This window comes from Saccopteryx leptura, chromosome 4 (genome assembly GCF_036850995.1).
Source record: "Saccopteryx leptura isolate mSacLep1 chromosome 4, mSacLep1_pri_phased_curated, whole genome shotgun sequence".
In the NCBI taxonomy this organism is placed as follows: Eukaryota; Metazoa; Chordata; class Mammalia; order Chiroptera; family Emballonuridae; genus Saccopteryx; species Saccopteryx leptura.
Genome location: NC_089506.1, coordinates 36,142,559 through 36,163,237, shown reverse-complemented (window position 1 = coordinate 36,163,237; position 20,679 = coordinate 36,142,559). Strand labels below are relative to the sequence as shown.

General features: G+C 51.4%; 1 protein-coding gene across 1 annotated transcript; it reads right to left on the bottom strand.

Annotated features, from left to right (window-relative positions):
• Nucleotides 1-1,771: 1,771 nt before the first annotated feature.
• Nucleotides 1,772-16,231, bottom strand: LOC136404140 (collagen alpha-1(I) chain-like). The gene is made up of 3 exons (XM_066383599.1): nucleotides 16,150-16,231; nucleotides 14,458-14,524; nucleotides 1,772-9,181 (listed from the first exon to the last, which is right to left on the bottom strand). Exons 1-3 carry the CDS (start codon nucleotides 16,229-16,231, stop codon nucleotides 5,374-5,376), a joined length of 3,957 nt encoding a protein of 1,318 aa, XP_066239696.1. The 3' UTR covers nucleotides 1,772-5,373.
• Between the last annotated feature and the right edge of the window lie 4,448 nt (nucleotides 16,232-20,679).

The window sequence follows — 20,679 nt, the reverse complement described above, 5'->3', positions numbered from 1 at the left end:
CAGAATCCTTGTAGCCTGGGGCTTGGTTTTGGGATTAAGCCTTTCCTACCCTTTTTGATGTGGGGCGGTACAATCCAATCATGCCTCAGAAGTGTCTTTGTATTAGAGACCTCCCTATTATGTATATTGGATTGAAGGTTGTGAAGCTACACTATAAAATAGGGGTAGAACGGGAGCTTGCGCTCTTGGTTCCTGGGATGATTAGAGGAGAGAGCAGAGCAGAGAGCAGAAAGAGGCCATGTGGCCAGGAGAAGCAGCCAAGATGGTGGAGTGCTGAGTGAGATGCCAGTTTGTGTAGAGTTTGTATCTGGGATGAGGAAGGAGATGGGGAACTGAGGAGGATAAGGCTGGTGAGCTAGAAACCTTTGATTCTAGGAAACTCGGATAAGTCAGTGGCTTTGTGAGCACTGAATGTGAGTGGGTTTTGGAGCCCAGTGTGTGTTTTTACTTGCCTGCCGGATGCAAGCTAGGATTAAAGACTATGGCCCACCAGTTTGTGGCTCCTGTTGGGCGGATAAAATGTATTATGCTCACTTTGTTAAAGATAACACGAGGAGGCAGTTGCCCAGGTGGTATTAATGTGTGTTGGGGTGGGCTAAAGGCAGGCAGAATCCTTGTAGCCTGGGGCTTGGTTTTGGGATTAAGCCTTTCCTACCCTTTTTGGTGTAAGGTGGTACAATCCTATCATGCCTCAGAGAAGTGACTTTGTATTAGAGACTTCCCTATTATGTATATTGGATTAAAGGTTGTGAAGCTACACTATAAAATGGGGGCAGAACGGGACTTGGCTCTGGGGTTCCTGAGGTTAGCATGAGAGAGCGGAGAGAGTAGAGCCAGCAGCTAAAGGAGGCCACGTGGAGGAGGCCAGGAGAAGCAGCCAAGATGGCGGAGTGCTGAGTGAGATGCCAGTTTGTACAGAGTTTGTATCTGGGATAAGGAAGGAGATGGGGAACTGAGGGAAATAAGGCTGGTGAGCTAGAAACCTTTGATTCTAGGAAACTCGGATAAATCAGTAGCTTTGTGAGCACTGAATGTGACTGGGTTTTGGAGCCCAGTGTGTATTTTTACTTGCCCGCCGGGTGCAAGCTAGATTAAAGACTATGGCCCACCAGTTTTTGGCTCCATGGTTTCTTTACCGACTGTCCGAATCCAATGCGAACCTGCATGAGTCGGGCTGTTTTGATAGTGGCTCTGGCCGCGGCTACTGGCTTTACAGCTCCGTTGTTTCTTTACCGACTGTCCGAATCCAATGCGAACCTGCATGGACCGGGCTGCTCTGATGCTGGCCCTGGCCGTGGCTCCTGGCTTTACAGAGGTGAACATCGAGTTGCTGTACCCTGACCCCTGGCCTCCCATGCTCCTCTTCTGTGCAGTCTGTCCCGGGCAGGTCCCAGGGGCGCCTCTGCTGATGCCTGCGCTCCACCTTCACTCGGCCTGGCCTGGGGAGCAAGCTTATTTACTCTCCTTTATTTTCTTCCCAAGCCTAGGTAGAATCCTGAAAAGTCCTTCTGGTTTTTCCTAAGTTTACCCCAAGGGATTCTCCTCCCACTGCGAGGCCTCCCAGGCTGCAGGAGGGAGGAGCACCCACCTCTGCCCTGCATGTGGGGTGGGACCCACTCTGCATACTGTGGCCTGGGGCTCAGCCACACCCACCGCTGCTCTCTGAGAGCAAATTCCTACCTCCTTCCTGCAGCCCCCAGAGGCAAGGAAGAGATTTGGAACAGGCTGTGTATCTTATTTTCTTTTATTGAAATCATTTCCAGCTGGATAAATTAGTAAAAGTTCAAAAGAAAATACAACAGAATGTATTTAGTACTTTTTTTTCTAATAAATTCATTTTAGAGTTTGTATACAAAAGAGAATAAAACAAGGCCCGTTGAGCTACGGGTTAAGACCTGATTCAATAGTTAAAAGAGCATAACTCAAATGGCAAAGATGCCCTCGTTTAAAAAATGAAGGAAGTGGTGCTGAGTTTGTGAAATTCTAAGCAGTGACATTCCCGACGGAGCATCTAAAATACAAGGGCACACTCGGGACTTTCCGTCACATATGTCTTCTCTGCGAGCCGCCCTCCCCTGCAGGGTAGAGAGAGACCTTTGTCTGCTCACAGAGGAGTCTGAAAACGGTAGAAGGAGCTGTAAAATTCTGAGGTGACATGTAAGTTGGTAAGCTACCCAGATATGCAAAATCAAGTATGTCAACTAAAAAGCTCACACATGTTTACTGTGGATTTTACTTAAAATGCCCACCACCGTTCTGCAATGATTATTTCAACCCAGGGTTCCTTCCTTTGCAGAAATGGCAGTCCTGTCTGCAGTGTAAACTGCTCCGTCGTGCATTGTGAATGCACATGACCACCACTGAGTCTTCTGAGTCTCGCGTCTTTTCTGTGGAGCCACTTCAGCAGCAGGCAGTGTAACCTGCAAGCGCATTTGGCGAAAGCAGCGCAAGGCCCCTTGGGGTGAGCAGGTGGCCTGCTGGCCGGGTCACCGCTTGCCCTGCGCCTGCCAGACACAGGGAGGAACTCAGTGTCCGACTTCTCTGAAGCCGCAATCTGGAGGAGATTCCGATCACTTTTTCCACCACTTAAAATAATACCACCTTGTGCGTTCCCCAGTGGACTTTCTGGGCTATTTAAAAATAGCAACAAACCCCGACTGCTTCTTGTTTTACAAAGGGAACACGCAGTAAGTATAGTATTTCTATCTCCTCTGTCTGTCATCAAGTGCTTCAAATCCTTTGTGAAACAAAGTATAAAGAAAGAAAGAAAATAAATAAGATGGTATCCCCCCTGATGCGGTGATGGGAAGACACCTTCACGGCTCCGGCGAAGATGCCCCTGGGTGTGAGCAGGTGTGGGCATTGGTATCGAAATGCCCCACAGTCTGTAGCCTTTGTTAGAACGCTGAGTATTTGTCTCATGAACCTCCTGGATTTTGCAGCTCTGCGAAGCCGGCCCCCAGACTAGATGCGGCCTTCCCCTTGGGGTAGGGACACCTTGAACTCATGCAGCCCGTGCTGTCTGAGAGAATGGGCACCCCAACCTCCAGTGGAGGTGGATGGCACTAGAGCCCATGGCCGTCCTGTCCACGGCCAGTTCTCAGCTCCAAGTAGGAGCAAGATGCAGTGAGTGAGGCGCCTCCCCAGTGCTCCGCCACCCAGAAGTCGGGATCCCCATCCGGGTGCCCAGACACCAGAAGTGGAGCAGCACCAGCCATGTCGGCACCTGTCACACACACCAGCTCCTGCTGCCAACAACTAGCAGACCAGGCAGACACCCTCATGATTAAACTGGAGGACTGCCCCTACTTTTCATAGGAGCAGCCCAAGGTGCCCTCTGAGGGGTGGCCGGGGGAGACCCAGCACCTCAGTCTGGGCTGGGCACATTCTGGGGGCTCCTGTGTGGCTCTCACACTCATCTGACATTGCCTCTGAGGGGTTGCCAATCTGCCAGATTTTAGGTTAATTGCCTGTTTGAAGAGAGGAGGGTGTCAGGAAATGAGCCCCGACCCTGGGCAAAGCACAGCTGGTGTGCATGGACCTCAGGCTTCTTGCTTACCTCACTCTTGTCACATGTGGCTGACCTGTCCTGAGAGGAGACACCTCACCACAGAGAGGGTGGAAACTGATACATCCCGCTCTTACTAAGGACCCGGTTAAAGATTAAATTAAACAAAACAAGACTAAACAAAGCACCCTCCTATAAATGAACATTCTAATCAGAAAATAAAGATTACCACACACACGTCAAGAAAGCACCTCCAGGATGGCTCGCTCAGCTGCAAAGGCAGCTAATAACAAGAAGTCTTAAAAAAAACCCCAAAACAAACAAAACCCTACAGAAATCGATCCTCTGCACGAGCATATCATCAAAAACAGTGTTCTGGGCAGTGAGGAGCTACGTCAGCTTCTTCTGAAAAAGGCCCAGGTGTGTCCACAGAATGATCGACACGTGCGCGCGCGCACACACACACACACACGTTAGGTTTTCAAAAACCGAGTCCCTGCAAATGTGTGCACTGTAACACTAAGCTCTTAAACACTGTACAGGAGACGTGACTCCAAGTGTGTCTGTGCTGTAGAAAAATAGCTGAGGGAAAAGTTTGGAGAACAAACAGTCCATCACAGTTACAAAAATTATCTTGAGCTAATGTGATTATGGGTGATTTTTATTTCCTTCCTTATACTGTTATACAATATTCAAATATTGTAGACTGAAAAGACATTATCTTAGTGACTAAAAATAAATTCGAATCTAAAAATAAATTTGAATACTATATACTGTCTCAGGCAGTGGTAGAAAACGCTGTGTGCTCTTCAGGAGAGTAACGGTGGGTCAAGAGAGCATTGTGTTCATGCCATTAGCCTGCAATGCCGTCCAGTGTCTCAACAGGACTCCGACCACACAGGGGCTGCTGTGATATGACCGCAAAAGATGGAGACGGTGTGACATTTTGTTTACCTCACCACATCAGTTTCTAAATGCAAGTTTCCTTGGAGTTGTGCACCTGGAAACACGGTGCTGAAAACCACCTTGGATGACTCTGCCTCCTCACCTTCCTCTGTAATAGACTCAGGCATTTCCCACGGTCGGCTCTGCTCTGGCCCAGCTGGGCCCAGGTGCAGGCCTTCCACAGCAGGAACAGGATGTGCCAGAGCCCAGACACCAATGTCCTGACTCCACCTTCCTGATCATAGTCAGGGCCAGGTCGAGATCATGGACCCAGGCCAGACTCCTGGGAGCTGCTACAGCAAACTAAAACCCTTAACCATCGTTCGAGAATGTGTCAGGGCTACCGGGGTCAAGTTCTGCATTCGCATCATGAACCGTGACTCGGGGCACTCTCTGGGTGACTCGCCGGCCCAAGCGAGGTCGAAGAGGCTGCACTGGCTGTGTCTGAGTGAGGCAGGAGCCACAGTCTGAAGCCGGCCACATGTATGCCTGCTGATGCCCCACGAGGACAGAAGTGCCCTCAAAGACCAAAGCTGCCCGAGCCCCCCAAGAAGAGGCGGGACTAAGGCATGCAAAATTCAGCACCAAACGTGAAAGTACTGAAGAAACAATACTGCTCTGTGAAAAGGTAGAAGTGTGTGCTTGGACAAACTCCAAGTGTGGTTGACTCAAATAAAGTAAAGAAAGAACTGTGGAGACAAAGTCCTGGTGAGCCTGATACATCTTCATTCTCGCCATTCCGGTCCCCTGAGAGGAAGCCCATGTGCACTAAGGACACGGTGCCGAGCTCCACACCGCGTGCAGGCCAGAGTGTCCTTAGTTGTGGGACATCAATCCTCCCGGGGTCAGTTACTGTAAGACTGAAGGTGAGGGGAAAAACTGAGTCATAAAACACGCCAGGGTTCAGAAGCTGGGAGGCTTCACTTTGGAAGTTCGAACGTGTCATTGGTCCTGATAATTTTTGTTCTAAAGGACAAATCAAAGGACCTCTGGTCACCGAAGCTTTGGGCTTTGTACTTTGCAAAGTGTGTTGACTTTCTCTGATGTTCGAGATCCAGAGTGTCTCTTCCGACCCCAGAGATGTCTAGGGACCCCTCCTGGGCTGGGGCATTGGGCGTGGGCACTGCAGAGCCTTGTGCTGGCTCAGGGCAAGAGGACCTCTGGCTCTTGGCCACCTGAAGATGGTGTTCTTCCACCTTTTGTGACACACCAGGTGCCCCCTGGCCCCCCCTAGGAGTGGGTCTCTGGGACTTCCGACTTGCATGTGTGGTAGGTGCCACTGCCGTTGAGTTGTTTGTGGGCTGTGTTAAGTTGTGGGGTGCCATCCTGCCAGGCTGGGCCTGTGCGGGGCACGCCTGCCTCTCTGGGCAGACAGGTGCTTGTTTATCCTCCGTGTGAACGCTGTGTGGCTCAGAGGGGTCCTCTACAGACCACACCTGCGGCCCTGGTGGATGTTCTGGACCTTTCTCAGCGTGTTGGAAAGAAATCTCTTCAGTGGTTCCCACGTCACTCCCCAGCACGCCATCCTGGGGCTGTGTCGGAGCCTCTCCAGAGCCATGCACTGCTGTTCTCTGGCTCGAAGGAGGTACTCCCTTCTGGACAGGACCCTTCATACCTGCAGGCCCTGGGACTTCCTTCTCTCTGCTTGCCAGGCCTGCACTTGGCAGTGGCTTCTCCCTGGGCTTGATTTTCTCTGGGTTCGAAGAAGCTACTCCCTTCTGTGTGGGGGGTGCAGGCAGCAGGTGTCCCTGCAGGTCAGGACACTTCTGAGGTGCCCTGTTCACCTGCTGACCTTCTGCTTCTATTGAAGGCACTGAGGGAAACTGGTGGGAAACCCCGGTACCAAGTGGGAGCTGCTTTTCAGACATGACATGCTTCTCATCCTTGGCCTTTTGCTTCTCAGAAGATGATGGCGGTTTGTCCAAACTGGGGCGTGGAGGCCCCTCTACGCCACTTCCCTGTGGTGTGGGGTGATTTGAGGTTGCAACTGAGGGCTTTGTGTTATTACGCCAACGACCTGCTTGTGCAGTATTTCCGCTTCCAACTGCAGCGTTCACTTTGCTTGCTGCTGGTTCTGTCGAAACCCCCAAGCCGGGCTCATCAGGCATGAGTAGGAGGCCAGCCTCCTCCTGCGGAAGAACGGTCAGCAATTCCAAGGTCGCAGGCCGGTGCCGCCCCAAGTCTTTGCAGATGCGACCCTCCGCTGCTCTGCTGCTGGGGTGCCTCAAGGGCCCTCCTGGTGACAAGAAGAGGTGGGGTTGAGATTCATGACAGAGATCTTCTGCTACAAGACTATGACTTGTCGGCAAGGAGCTGAATTCCCCCTTGGGCAAAGCATTCTGCTTTTCAGGAGTACATTTTTCGGGCTTGATGGCGTTACTCGGTGCTAGTGCTGTGTGACTCTTGGTGATCCCTGTAGCCATCCCCTGTCCTGGGGCTTCGAAACTTGGTGTTGGGTCTTCATTTAAGGAGACTGATCTGCTCGTACCTAGATCATGGCTGGTGCTCCCTTCGGTCATCTTTTGGGTCTGGACCGACTCAGTTAACGATGGTCCCCTGCGTCCTTCCTGCGCACACGGGATGTCCTTGTGCACTGTGGTCACATGCTCAGGCCTTGTCCAATCCCCGGTCGGTGCCACTCGCGCTGTTGGGACTCCCGTCGCGTTTCCCTGGTTGGGAGACGGCACAGGCTGGTTGCCAGGGGCAGGGTGGCTGTTTCCTCCCCAACGATTTCCCGAAGCCGCGGAACAATGTGATGGGGCGCCCTCAGCACGGACCAGCATTTCCTCTGACTCTGGCAACTGATGCTTCTCGTAACTGAGTTCAGAAACATCCTTTCCTGAAGTATCCTCACGATGCTTGAGTGTGTTTGAATTCCCAGAGCCGTGCTGGCGTCCCTTTCCTCCCGCGGGACTCTGTGGTGCCAGTGTCGGAGCTGCTCTTGGGATGTCACGACCCACGCCGGCGGCACCCCCGAGAGGCGGCGTGAGACTTGGGTCCCCCGTCGAGTGCTGCCCGGCAGGCAAGCCGGGTCTCCCGGGAGCCCCCGCGGGCTCGCTCACTCCCTCGGCAGCCCCGTGGGTGCTTCCACGCTCTGTGGTCGCGGGACACCGCGCGTGTGTGTGTTCAGCCGCATTCTCACCTCCCAGAACCTGAGACTGCTGGTCGTCCCTCTCTGAGGTCTCCCTCCGGGTGGCAGGAGGGAGTGGCATGTCGTGCACCACCGGGAGCCTGACGGTTATCTGTGGAGGCTCGAAGGCCTGCTGCGTGCGCCGGGCAGCCTGGGCTGGGGGCACGCTGAGCGGCGGGATGTGTCCTGGCGCTTTCGGTTCTGGCACAGCCTTCTGGATGGCAAACAGGGGGTCTGGCTCTGAGTCCGGACTCACTCCTTCTTCATCATCCTCTGAAATGCAAACCATCAGGTCCACCCGAGGGGCCTCCGCTGTCCCCTCAGCAGCAGGGCCAGGGCAAAGGCCTGTTCTTGCCCCCTTCGCCCACTGGGTGTCATCTGCGGGGCCACCTGCCCGGAGGCCCGCCACCCTGTCACTGTCTGCCGCCCCAGCGTGCCCTGGGCTGGCTGGTCTGAGTGAGGAGAAGCTGGGTTCCCAGCCAGGACGGGCTTCGCCCCTTTGGGAGGCGGGGGAGGGGGCTGGCTCGGGGACGCCCTCAGGCCCGGCACCGAGGGACCCTGTCTGCAGGCTGGGAGCCGTGGCCTGTGGTGTCAAGGACTGTGAGGGCCCCCCACTAAGCAGCTCCGTTCCTGGTGTTTTGTTCTCACAGGAAGGCCTGCCTGTCTCTTTTGGGGGCATGGGCCCCAGATCCAAGTGTTTGACTTGGGTGCCGTGGGACAGCCAGCTGCGGGGGCCGCACACGACGGTGGCGATGCTGAAGGCTGGCACGGGCTCCGCGGAGCAGGCCAGGAAGCGAGCAGGGGGCATCCTGATGCACGTGCTGGCCACGGCGGCCGTGCGGAGCACGCGGGCCTCAGGCTTGTGCGCCTTCTTCCTCTGCAGGTTCTTCTTCTTTCTCTCCTCCGTGTGGAGCAGCAGCACGCTGGCCTCCGAGCAAAGGCAGCTGCTCTGCTCAAACTTCTCCCGCAGCTTGGACAGGACCGAGCTCTTCTTGCCCATGATCTTCGGCAGGAGGCCCCCGGCGGCTTTGGGCCTCTCTGCCGGAGGCTTCTCACGGAGCCTCTTCTCCTCAGCCTCCTTCTCCTCTGCGGCCAAAAACTTTTTTAGAATGTTTTTCACAGTGTTTTTCCCGGCAGGGAGGCCCCACCGCGGCTTGCCACCCCCGAGGGGCCCTTGGCCTCGTGCTGAACTGCCAGCCCCTTCCCTGGTCTTCTCCAGGAGCTTGTTGATGGTGGCGCTCACCAAGCTCCTGCTGGGACCTTGCTTGTCCTTGAAAATCAGCCTTCCCACCTCCCGGGTCTTCTTGAGGCAGGGCTCCCGGCCGGCGCCCATGAACTTGGCCTGCAGGAGCTGGAAACGTGTGGGTCGCTGGCTGGCATCTTGGGGTTCAGGCTTCCAGCTGAGCTGGCTGTCCCCACGCCTTGCCTTCCCGGTAGAAGGCAGCCACCGGGGCCCGTCTTCGTGGTGGGTGAGGTAGAGCAGCAGGCTGCTGAGGATGGCACGGACAGCTGGGCTGCAGGTCACCTTGCTGGCCTTCTTTTTCAGGGCTTGGGCATCAATAGGTGTCTTATTGATGCAAATCTTGACACTCCTGGGGCTGTAGGGAGAAAGAAACAACAATAGTCACAGGTTTTATTAACAGTTTTCCCAAACATTTCTTATGGAACAATCCCATTTTAAATACCCAAGGAGTCCACGAGGAAGCACAGAGCAGCGGGACCAGAGACTGGCATTCCAGTACCTCTCCACCAATAACTCAGAGAGATCAGGGCCGCCCATCACCTCTGCGGGTGACTGTTCCCCTCTTTGTCAAACAGCAACTCTTTCTTCTTTCTTTCTTTCTTTCTTTCTTTCTTTCTTTCTTTCTTTCTTTCTTTCTTTCTTTCTTTCTTTCTCCTTCCTTCCTTCCTTCCTTCCTTCCTTCCTTCCTTCCTTCCTTCCTTCCTTCCTTCCTTCCTTCCTTCCTCCCTCCCTCCCTCCCTCCCTCCTTACCTTCCTTTCTTCCTCCCTCCCTTCCCTTCCCTTCCCTTCCCTCCTTCCTCCCTCCCTCCCTCCCTCCCTCCCTCCCTCCCTCCCTCCCTCTCTCTCTCTCTCTTTCTTTCTTTCTCTCTTTCTTTCTGTCTTTCTTTCTTTCTTTCTCAAACTTAATCAGTAGGCTTTTTATTAGTGATAACATTGATACTGTGATGGTGAAATGTTTTACATTTGTGGTAAGACAAAGTATATAAATGAACATTTTAATGTTAACAAATAACAATCATGTCTGACCTAATATCCTCCTAAGAGCTTTGGATAGTTGACATTAAATAGTTTTGTGAAAGCAGTTTGGAAAGCTACTTTGCATGCAAAAGGTATTAAAAGTTTTTTAATAAAGGACACTATTTTACATGTATAAATGAGGAAAAAGCAAGCATAAAGAATTTATATTCTTGGCCCTGGCCAGCTGGCTCAGTAGATTGAGCTTTGGCCTGGCCTGAGGCTGTCTTGGGTTCGATCCCCAGTCAGGGTACACATGAGAAGTGACCATCTGCTTCTCTTTCCCTCTCTCTCCCCCTTTTCTCCCTCTCCCCCTCCTGCAGCCAGTGGCTCGATGTTCGAGCACCTGGCACGGGCGTTGAGGACGGCTCGGCTGATTGAGCATGAGCCTTAGACGGGGATTGTTGGGTGGATCCCAGTTGGGGCGCATGTAGGAGTCGGTTTATCTCCTCTCTTTTTACTTAAAAAAAAAAGAATTTAAATTCTCTGTGTGGGTCTGTGTGTATCTTTAACTTGCCGTTTAAAAAATGAAGTGAGCATTGTAGTTATATTCAGACTCAGTTCCAGACCGATCCTCTGAGAGCAATCAGTAAGACCACCGGCCCTGGGCGGGTAGGAGGAGACTCAGCTTTGGGGTGGTGGTCATTGGGGCGAAACGCCTGGGAGCGGGTGGTGAACCCAGAGCAGGAGGGGGTAGGCTTCGCTACAGAGTGGAGGAGAAGGAATCTGGGGCACTACTGGGACCTGCCTTCCCGAACCCCTTTGAAAACGCTCCCAGAAAAACCTTGAGGCTGAGGGAGGCAACTGCCATCAGCCAAGCCGTTTTATCCCTGTGAGACCCTCATCAGCAGGGCTGCCATGATTCCTTCACCCCAGCCCAGCTACTGACAGGCCGTGACCTCACAGCTCTCTTGAGGGTGGGGGCCTTTGATATATGATGGGGCTTCTCAGACCCCATCCAGGCTGAGAGAACCCCTCCTGAGCAGCCTGCCCTGGAGGGGTTGTCTGACAACCACACTGTCAAAGCCAGTTTTCTTTCTGGTGGGCCAGAACTATCTCCGGCCTCTCCAGATGGTAGTTTTGTAAAGTTGCACCCAAAATTATAGCCTAGCTGTTACACATTCTAGTTACTCATTCCTAGGAGATGGATCAGGATATGGAGCAAAGATAACATACTGCATCAAAAAGTCTTCACAGTGCTATTATAATATTAAAAATTTGGAAATATCCCAAGTGTCTAACACCAGGCTGCTTAGATAACAGCACATTCATATTTCTGGGAGCTTTGGCCTGGCCTGAGGCTGTCTTGGGTTCAATCCAAGACAGGAAAGTGCTCGTGAGGTAAAGTTAGCAGCGTGGAAGCTGCAAAGCTGTATTGTAGATTCTGGCCCAACTTGTTTTTAAGAGATGTGCAGACACACACAGAGACTGAAAACAGCCTGGAAGGAAATATACAAACATATTTTTCTCTTTGTATTTCAATGCATTTATCTAACAAGAGAGGTCTATTTTTAGAAGCCACATACAAATATCCTTTTAAAAAAGCTTTTACGATCACTTGTGCTCTAATGTGCAGGGGGGGGGGGCACCAGCAGCCCTCCCCCTCCATGCCCCCCCCCCCAGGACACGGATGGTTCATCCTGCAGCAGCCTGACCCCTCACTGGGGAACCCCACCTAGTGCCTGGGCACGGATTGAAACACAGAGAATTTTGAGAGGGCGGCAAATGTAATCTTGCACTTCTGCCTCCTTAGGCTCCCTGAGAATCCATGCAGTGAATTCACACAGAAAGTGTCTGATTTAGTTATTCTCGGACACTGAGAAGACTCGTTAGAACCCAGAGCGCTGGGCGGCCCCACCATAATTTCCAACTTAGTCTGTCTTTGAGGGGCCAAGAATTTACATTTCAAACAAGTTTTCTGAGAGGCCGATGCTGCTGCCCAGGAACCCCAGTTTGAGAATCACTGGGATAGATTGAGATCTTTCTCAACCACGGACAATTGTGCATGTGGAGAACCAAAGCAGTGGATTAGGCTCCTGAAACAAAACCAATATCTGAACCCACTCTTAAGCCACGACGTGGTGTGAGCCAGCACGGCCTGGGAGTAACAACTTCATAAAAATCCCAGGGGTCGGCCCTGGCCAGTTGGCTCAGCGGTAGAGTGTCAGCCTGGCGTGCGGGGGACCCGGGTTCGATTCCCGGCCAGGGCACACAGGAGAAGCACCCATTTGCTTCTCCACCCCCGCCCCTCCTTCCTCTCTGTCTCTCTCTTCCCCTCCCGCAGCTGAGGCTCCATTGGAGCAAAGATGGCCCGGGCGCTGGGGATGGCTCCTTGGCCTCTTCCCCAGGCGCTGGAGTGGCTCTGGTCGCGACAGAGCGATGCCCCGGAGGGGCAGAGCATCGCCCCCTGGTGGGCAGAGCGTCGCCCCTGGTGGGCGTGCCGGGTGGATCCCGGTCGGGCGCATGCGGGAGTCTGTCTGACTGTCTCTCCCCATTTCCAGCTTCAGAAAAATACAAAAAAAAAAAAATATATCCCAGGGGTCAAGGGTGCCCTCCAGCATCAACAAGGCTGGGAGGCTTGCTGTTCACGGAGAGCTGGCAGGAGGGGGAAGCCTACCTGGGAAGGTGCCAGGCTGTGTCTTCAAAACCGGTGGCGCACCCAGGCCACCCACAGGCCCTGGACCTGTGTCGGGGCTTAGGGGAGGCAGATGAGCAGGCCGATTTCTGTGTTGTGTATCAGCTTTCGATGCCTCGTGCTCTATCTGAGGAGGTTGGCATCACACTTCAGCCATTTGTGGCACCTGCATCATTGCCAAACTGCTCCCTTTTCTTGAACCCCTGGGTGGTCTACAGGGAAAGCCTCTCTTTCTTAAGATCAGGTCCCTCACTAAGGGCTGCATCAGGTTACTAGGGACCTCCTTTACCCGAGAAGGCGGGTTGTCAGCAGCCAGCACCAGGGACTCAGAGGTCCAGGCCACAGTATTTAAGGTGCTTCCTCCAGAGCCCTCAATATATGTCCTCCTGAGGGATGGTGAGGAGCAGGGGCTGGCCCCTGTGTCTAAGTGTTGGAGTGTCGGGGGAAAGCTCTGTTTAACGCAGGTGCTCCACGACCTGAGAGCTGTCAGGTCTCACATTTCTGAAATAAGATGAGTGTTGTGATCGGTGGTATCATGGCCCGGTGGGTAGCCTGATTCAGTTGTGGCATTTTCCATTTTCTAGAGGCACACGGGCGGTGGGCGCCTCTGGGTGAACTCAATGGTACTCATCGGGATGCTCTGTCATGAACTGCTCCAGCTGCTTTTCCAGGGCCCGCTGGTGCGCTCTTCTGCTCCTCACCCTGACTCAGCTCACTGTGTCTTGTTAGCTCCTAGATATGATATTTACCCCTTACACATGGGAAATCTACCCGTGGATATATTCACTGACTTGCTGGAGGTCACAGGGTTAAATGCAAAACCAGGATGTCATCGGTGTCCGGCTTCATGGACTATTGTGGGGGTCGACCCAGGGAACTGCCCAAGTCTCAGTGACTGGCTGGACATTTGAGATCTCACAGACACATGTCACATGTGCCTGAATCAACTCCCTGCACCATAAATCCCTCCTCCCGTTTCCCCCGCCTTGGCAAGTGGCACCTCCCACCCCCGGAGTCATCTTTGCCCCTCATGCCCCACAGCCACTCGTGGCTGAGCTCTGCCTGCGAATGGGAGAAATCGGTTTCTACTTCCCTCTCCAACAACACAGAAACCTCCTCCACTTGCTCCGGCTCTGCTCTTGCCTGCTACTTTCTCTGCATCAAGCCAGTGAAGGTCATACCCAGACAGCGGCTTCCACTGTTTCTAGAATTGAGTACTAACTTCTCCCAGCGAGGCCCGCCGGACCCAAGCCTCACTCTGTGCCAACTCCCCTACCCCGTCCCTGTGTATCGTGCCCGAATCGTGCTATCCTGCCCTCTTTCAAGAGCTCTTCTTTCTTTCTGTGACTCTACCCCACACCTTCCCTCATCTTCCTTGCTTAGGTCTCGGCATAAATGCCCCCAGTCAAGGGGGTCCCCCCCGGCCCCTCCTGGAGTAGCCCCCCCTGCCCGCAGAATCTTCCTTTTGCAGCACTCATCACAGTCATACGGAATTCTTGACCGAATTATTTAATATCTATCTCTGCTATATTACGTGAGCCTCTTCACACAGGATCAAAACACGTAGCTCAGTGCCTGGCCCGCCACGGGCCCCTGGTAAGCGTTTGTGGACTGAATCACACACCTGTGACTAAGCAGTGTGCCAAGGGCCTCCTACATCATCGTTTACTTTTATCAACAAGCCCCTCATGGCGAGTGTTTTGTGAGGAGAGCCCAGATAAAGGGGGAAGGGTTACAGCAGCAGAGTCAGTGAATTTGGCACCAGTCTGCCATCCTCACTCCATGCCTTTGGGGTCTAGGACCTCAGTTTCCAGGAGGGATCTGGGAACAGCCTGGCCTGGTCCCAGGTAGGAACAAGCTTTGGGACATGCCTAGTCACGTTGCTGGACGAAAACCCAGCTTGGAGTCACTTGCTCACTTGGTCATTTCAATCATCTTTATGACTTCACAGGTTGAGTCATTCAGATGGCTGAAATACTTACACTGACAATGTGCTTTGGAAGCATTCAGATGTCTGAATAAAGGCCACAGGGATCAGCCATGTATGAGCTCATCTGCACTTCATATGCTTTGCCAACAGGCTTCTGAGTTCCACAGTCTAAATAGAGCGATGAAGAATGAAGAATGGAGCTGACGTCAAATTCCTGTCAACCTCCTGTCTTGAGGGGAGGCGATTTTGTTTGAATTGGAGAATACATGAAGCTCGGGGTTGACTTTATCCATTACTCTATCGTCAGTCTGTGGTACGTCGCAGTAACCAGAGACCACTTTCCACGTGCTCCAAGCCCTGGTTTCGATGCTGAACATCTGTCTGTTCTGGGAAGCGCAGTGGCACGACAGTGACACAAAAGGGGCCACGTCCTTGGTTGGCTTTGCCATATGTTCTTATGGTCCATTATCACGGACTTCCCCTATGTCAGTTAAGAGTTCTGACAGCTTAGTGCTTCTACCTCACGCGGAAGTCTTCAAGCCAGAATGACCTTGATTGCTCAGCATCCCACTAAGCCAACAGCCACCAAGAACTCAATGTCACAGAGATGCTTCAAGCTGCCTACTGGAGCCCCAGGTATAGATTACAACTGGCTTTTATCCACCAGCCCACAGGTAGAGTTTCAAAACATTCCAGTATGCTTTCATAATCACCTAAGAAATGTTTTCACTCCTGGAGAAGGTCAGGATGCTTTTCTAAAATTTATAGGCTAAAGAATAGAAGACTAACCAGGACCATAAAGGTTTTTTTTAGGTGAGCCCTGCCTTGTCAAGGTGGCCTTGGTCATGAGCTGGTGGCAGTATGAAGTAAGTGTATGATGAGGACGCTATCCTGGGACTGTAATAAGAGAATGGACATGGCACGACCACCTTCAATAAGTCATTTGTATTTAACAGCCACCATGAACTGAATACTTCTTCTTGAAGTCAGCCAGACTTGCTCCTGTGACTTTCTACTCTCGGGCTGATCTCGCTGGGCCACTCCTGCCCCAGGGTAAACACTGGGTTGTTTGCAGGACAGTGGTGCAGTTATGCGCACAATGTGCATGTCACAATAACCCTCTGAGCCATGTCCACTATCACCACTGAGGTGGGCTCCTGCTTTCCCTGTAGGGACACCTTGTTCTTCAGGCCCACGAGCTCAGCCCATCTGGCCCTCTGACGCCATCTTATACTATGCTCCAGCTGCACTGGCCATCCAGTGTTCCCAGCTCATTCCTACCCCAGGACCTTTGCTCAAACTATTCCCTCAGCTTAGTGCAGTTTGCCCTCGGGGCTTCACATGTCCCCTCCTGAGGTCACTCCCTGAGCACACAACCCACGGTGCTCTCCAGCACATCACTTGGGACAACTGTTGATGGAGCATTTACAATTCTCTGAGATTCCAGTGCAGTTTCAAACGCATTGTGTGTGGGTTTGCCTGGCTTCCCCACTAGAACATAAGTTCTGCACGGCAGGAAACTCATTTTGTTTTCTACTTTCCCCCTAGGCTGTCAGCAAGGTCTAGCCAGAGCAAGGCACTCAGCAAACGCCTGTGGCAGGGCCTTGTTTGAGGCCAGGTCAGTGCCAGGGGTGAGGGACGGCAGGTCTGTGTGCCTCAGGCTTCGAGCAGCACCACTCCCTGCTGCCCACGAGTCCTGCTTGCCCACCCAGCACCTTCTTCCAGGCTCTTTCCCCAGCCTTACTCCATTTCCCGGGAGCTTCAGCCTCCCGAACTCCTGTTTCATGGCCATGCTGTGCTCTTCCCCGGTTCCACAGTCTGCCCATGCTGAGCCTTTTGGCCTGGAACAGCCACACTCTTGACAAGCTCCTATTCATCCTTCAAAACCTAGTTCAGATGCCCCTGCTCAGTGGATCCTTTTCTAGCGGCCCAACCAGTCTCATGGAGGCCTCTCAGTATCCCCCAGGAGGTTGACAATACAGACCTCTGCACCTTCAAAGTCACTGAATCAGAGCGGGCACGTATGTGTTTGTGCGGGTGAACTCTATTATAAGACTCTGTGGTCCCTTTTGGGGGCACCCACATCACTCACCAGACCAGACAGCAGCCTGGGGTGGGCAGCTGTGAGCCAGTTCGTGTTCCTGTCACAGCGATGAACTCATAAGGCCAATTCTAATGTTGACTATTAATCACAATTTGTAAGCATCATTTTAACAGCAACCATTTTTCCTAGTAAAGCACAATAAAAAATTTCTGTTGACTATTCCATACTTTTTCTGTTAGTGATTAAGTAGCTAACAGTTGAAACTATTAGTTGCCAATAAATCAGCCAGAGACCCTGAACCTCCTCATTTTCCTGGAAATAAATCTGGCTAAAAACGATGGGTGGCCCTTTGGGCTGGGATAGCTCATGGTCACACACAGGAAGCTCACAGGCATGGCCCTGGCTATGCTGAATAAGGAAGGATCTGTCCAACCCAGGCTGACTGAGGCCCCCAAACGTTGAATGCTGATCCAGACCCTGAGATTTAATTAGTAAGCTGAGCATTCTTGAGACACTCCTCTCATACTTAATTACAGCTACTGCTGTGTGTGCATGTGTGTGTGTATACACCTCTCTGTGTGTGTCTGTACACCTCTGTGTGTGTATCTGTGAGTGTACTGCTCTCTTTGTGTGTCTGTGTATACATCTGTGTGAGTGCATATCTCTGTGTGTGCCCTGAGAGGGAGAGAAAATGATAAGGCAAATGTCCCCCAGTGTGAGCAGTTGGTGGAGCTGGGTGAAGGGAATGTGGGAGTTCTCTGAGCTATTTTTGTAACTTTTTGTGTGTTTAAAGTGCTTGAAAACAATCAGGATGGGACAGGAAGCAAGCAGAGCCATAGGGTGACTAGTGCATCCCAGATCCCTCAGAGCACAGATAAGCCCTAGGTCAGCAGTGACATTAGGACCTTGCAGTGCGCTAACACCCGGAGGACGGGCGCCAGGGGGCGGACACAGTGCTCTGGGTTTCTCAGGCGTGTGGGAGGACATGAGGCTGTCTCCACCAGGTGAGCTCCGGGCTCGAGGAAGGTTCTGTGTTCCTGGGGTCATCCTCCCTGTGTGATGTCCCTGTCTCCACCAGGTGCGCTCCGGGCTCGAGGAAGGTTCTGTGTTCCTGGGGTCATCCTCCCTGTGTGATGTCCCTGTGGTTGGGGGTGAGGGTGGTTGGGTGGTTGTTGAGACAGAGATGCTGCTAATGGGTTGGATGATGGGCTATGAGCCCAGTCCAGTGTCATCTTTTTGCCTGCAGCTTGAGCACCGCCATGGTGCCTGTTGTGCCCATTCAGATGAGGTCATGGCCAAGCACTTGGTGCCAGAGCTGCTGTACTTTCTATTGCACATATTTAAGCTCCCATTTGCCAGCTTGCCAGCCTTGTTCAGTGACCGGGGAGCATGGAACCCACTCAGAGGCTTGAGACGGCCATTTTCCTTCCCGTGTTGATTTTTCCCTCTAACATTCTGAGAGTGCTTACACTTTATTTCTAAGTAGTCACACTGCCTGCACTGTTACTTAAAAGTTATTCCGACATAGAAGAAGGAGCTTTGGAATGAAATTCAATGATGAAGTTTTTAGAACCCAGGTGTTTGGAGGGGATGTTAATTTGGGCATCTCCGGTTCCATCAGTTCACATCTGATGGCTTTTCACAGTCTTGTCTGTTTGGCCTGCTGGGGTTTCATAACTCACTGAGGGACCTCCCTGGGAGAACTCAGGGCTGTGGTCAAGTTCTGCTCAATTAGGGTAGCCAGCCGGCGGGTAAGAGGCAGGAGTTTGTTTGTCAGACAGGGTAGGTTTAAGTCCCTCCATACTCTCTGTTCACTGACAGCTCCAACCCCTTGAATCTCTCCAGAACAGGGGTAGTAACAGTACCCATCTCTGTACCTCCTACAAGGAAAATACAGGTTTAGAGAAAACACCCTTAGTAATGGGGGGTGGCATCAGAGAACTGGGCGCCGAGGCAGCTCAGAATTGCACTGTGGTCACTGGACTTTCTGAGTGGGATCTTCTGATCTTATCGAGTGACTGAGCCCTGGGTGGGTTTCCCCCAGCTGTTGGACAGGAGTGAAAATATCTGCCAAATCCATATCTGGTTTCCAGATACAAAAATGTGGGGGAAAATGATTTGAAATTTAAATGCAAAACGGAAGAGTTTGGGGACATGAATTAATCAAAATCTGCCTGAAGTCTGAAAACCTCTGAGCAGCACAGGGAGTCTGTTCCAATAGGGGGGCCATGGGGGCTGTGAGCCTGTCCCTGGGAACACAGGTGGCGGCAGAGTGCAAACTCTTCCTGACGGCCACGACACTTCCTAGCCATGGTCACCACCCATCCAGAGTCCCCGATTCAGACCTCACATCCCCATGTCCCTGGGAACACAGGTGGCGGCCAGAGTGCAAACTCTTCCTGACGGCCATGACACTTCCTAGCCATGGTCACCACCCATCCAGAGTCCCCGATTCAGACCTCACATCCCCATGTCTTGTGCCAGCAATGAGACCACGAATAAAGGGGTGTGGGCTCTAGATATAAGAGAAAAACAGGATCTGGTCAGTCACACCCCAGGACCCATTCCTGCCTCTGAGCCATCCTAACTTGTCACCTGGGAGTAAGTGTTAATAATACCCCCATGCCTGAGATTTTACATGGGCTGTGATTTCACATGGTGTTTAACACGAACAGTCTTGGATCGAACATGCTATTTATTGTAAGATGTGCCATTACTTTGCATATCTGAGGCAAAGAAAAAAAAAACTCCATCAATTAACCTATCAGACACAATAAAATATGCAATGTATTTCAATTTTAGAAATAAAATACATTCTAGAATGAAAAATCACTGTGCTATTGCTGAAGTTTAATTTCTTTTTAGGGGAGATGGGGAAGCAACATTTTAAAATAAACATAAGGAGCAGTGTTTAAAAATGCCACTTAAGAAATGAAAACAACTTCAGGATGACATCATAGGGGTCTGATTATATAAATTATGTATAAGTTCATACATAATCTGATTATATGTATAAGTGAAATATAAAGTAACAGTTAAAAAGACTGAGGTAGGTATATGTATGATGATACTGAAAAATATTTTAAAACAGTTAAGTGAAAAATGTCAAAAGGAAACCATGATGAATACTATAATTCTTATTTGTGGAGAGCAATCTTGTGTGTGTGTGTGTGTGTACATACAACACACAAATGCAAGTGTGCAACATACATAAACCCCTGATTTTACGTGCAGAGGAAATTTCTGGAAGGAGACATAGGCATTATGAGCTATGGCTTCCTCTGGGGCCCGGGAATGGGAGTCTAGCTGAAGGTTTGGAAGAATCTTGCTTTCCACATGCGCTGTAATTTCTGAAGCTGTATGCATGTATTACTTTTATAATAAAAATGAAGTCAGCATGTATTACATTTTTAAAAATTCAAGCAAGTGCAGAATTTATTTCATTATTTTTTATGGTTTTGTTTTTTTCAACTTTGGTACTTCCCTGTAAAAGGAAAATGAAGTGGGGAAACAGTTTCACTCATTTTATGATGTTCATGAATTTTTCTTTGTGTTTTTTAATTTATGATCACTCTGTCAATAGACTCATTCCCTGATTCTTAAGGATGGATTGAATTTTCCTAAATCGTCAATAGGATAGAGACCTAGCAACTTCCTTCTAACCCATTTGCGCTCTTATTCCCTAGAGACCTGCTTCTCTGTTGCAGAGCAGAGTCGAAAGGGCCACTTTTAGGGTAAGCTGGTGAAACAGGATATCACTTCAAAACAGTAAGCCCTTGTGTTATGTACCTCTAGGAAGAGTGTCAACTTACCTTAACCGAGTTTCTTTTCCTGGAAGGTAACACTCAGTTAATTTCTCCACACCCACCCACCCTGGTGTGGACCCTGGGTGGTAGAGGCAAGTGATGTGAGAACCCTTCACCTGCACTGTCTTTCCACCTCTTCTGATTGACAAGCACCATCATCAGCAAACGTTAGTTCAGTTATTCAGAAAACTGACGTGAACAACACGCGGGTGTACTGTGCTTAGTATACAGTGGCCCACAGCTTCATTCATCAGCCTAGATGGAGGCCTTCACACTTTCCTAAGAACTGTGGAGTGATAAATTCTATTTAAAACATATCCTGCCCTGCTTCCAGAGCCCAGGACACCAGGGCTGACCAGGGACGGGAGGCAGGGTGCTGGGGGAGTCAGGTGGTCCCAGGAAGCCTGAGTGTCTGCAAGCAAGC

Coding starts and splice junctions, on each gene's coding strand:
- LOC136404140 (XM_066383599.1), bottom strand. CDS start 16,231: ATGGGCAGACTGTGGAACCGGGGAAGAGCACAGCATGGCCATGAAACA. Junction 14,525..16,149: donor TGAAGCTCCCGGGAAATGGA/GTAAGGCTGGGG, acceptor AGTGCAGATGAG/CTCATACATGGCTGATCCCT. Junction 9,182..14,457: donor TTCCAAAGCACATTGTCAGT/GTAAGTATTTCA, acceptor TTCTCCCTACAG/CCCCAGGAGTGTCAAGATTT.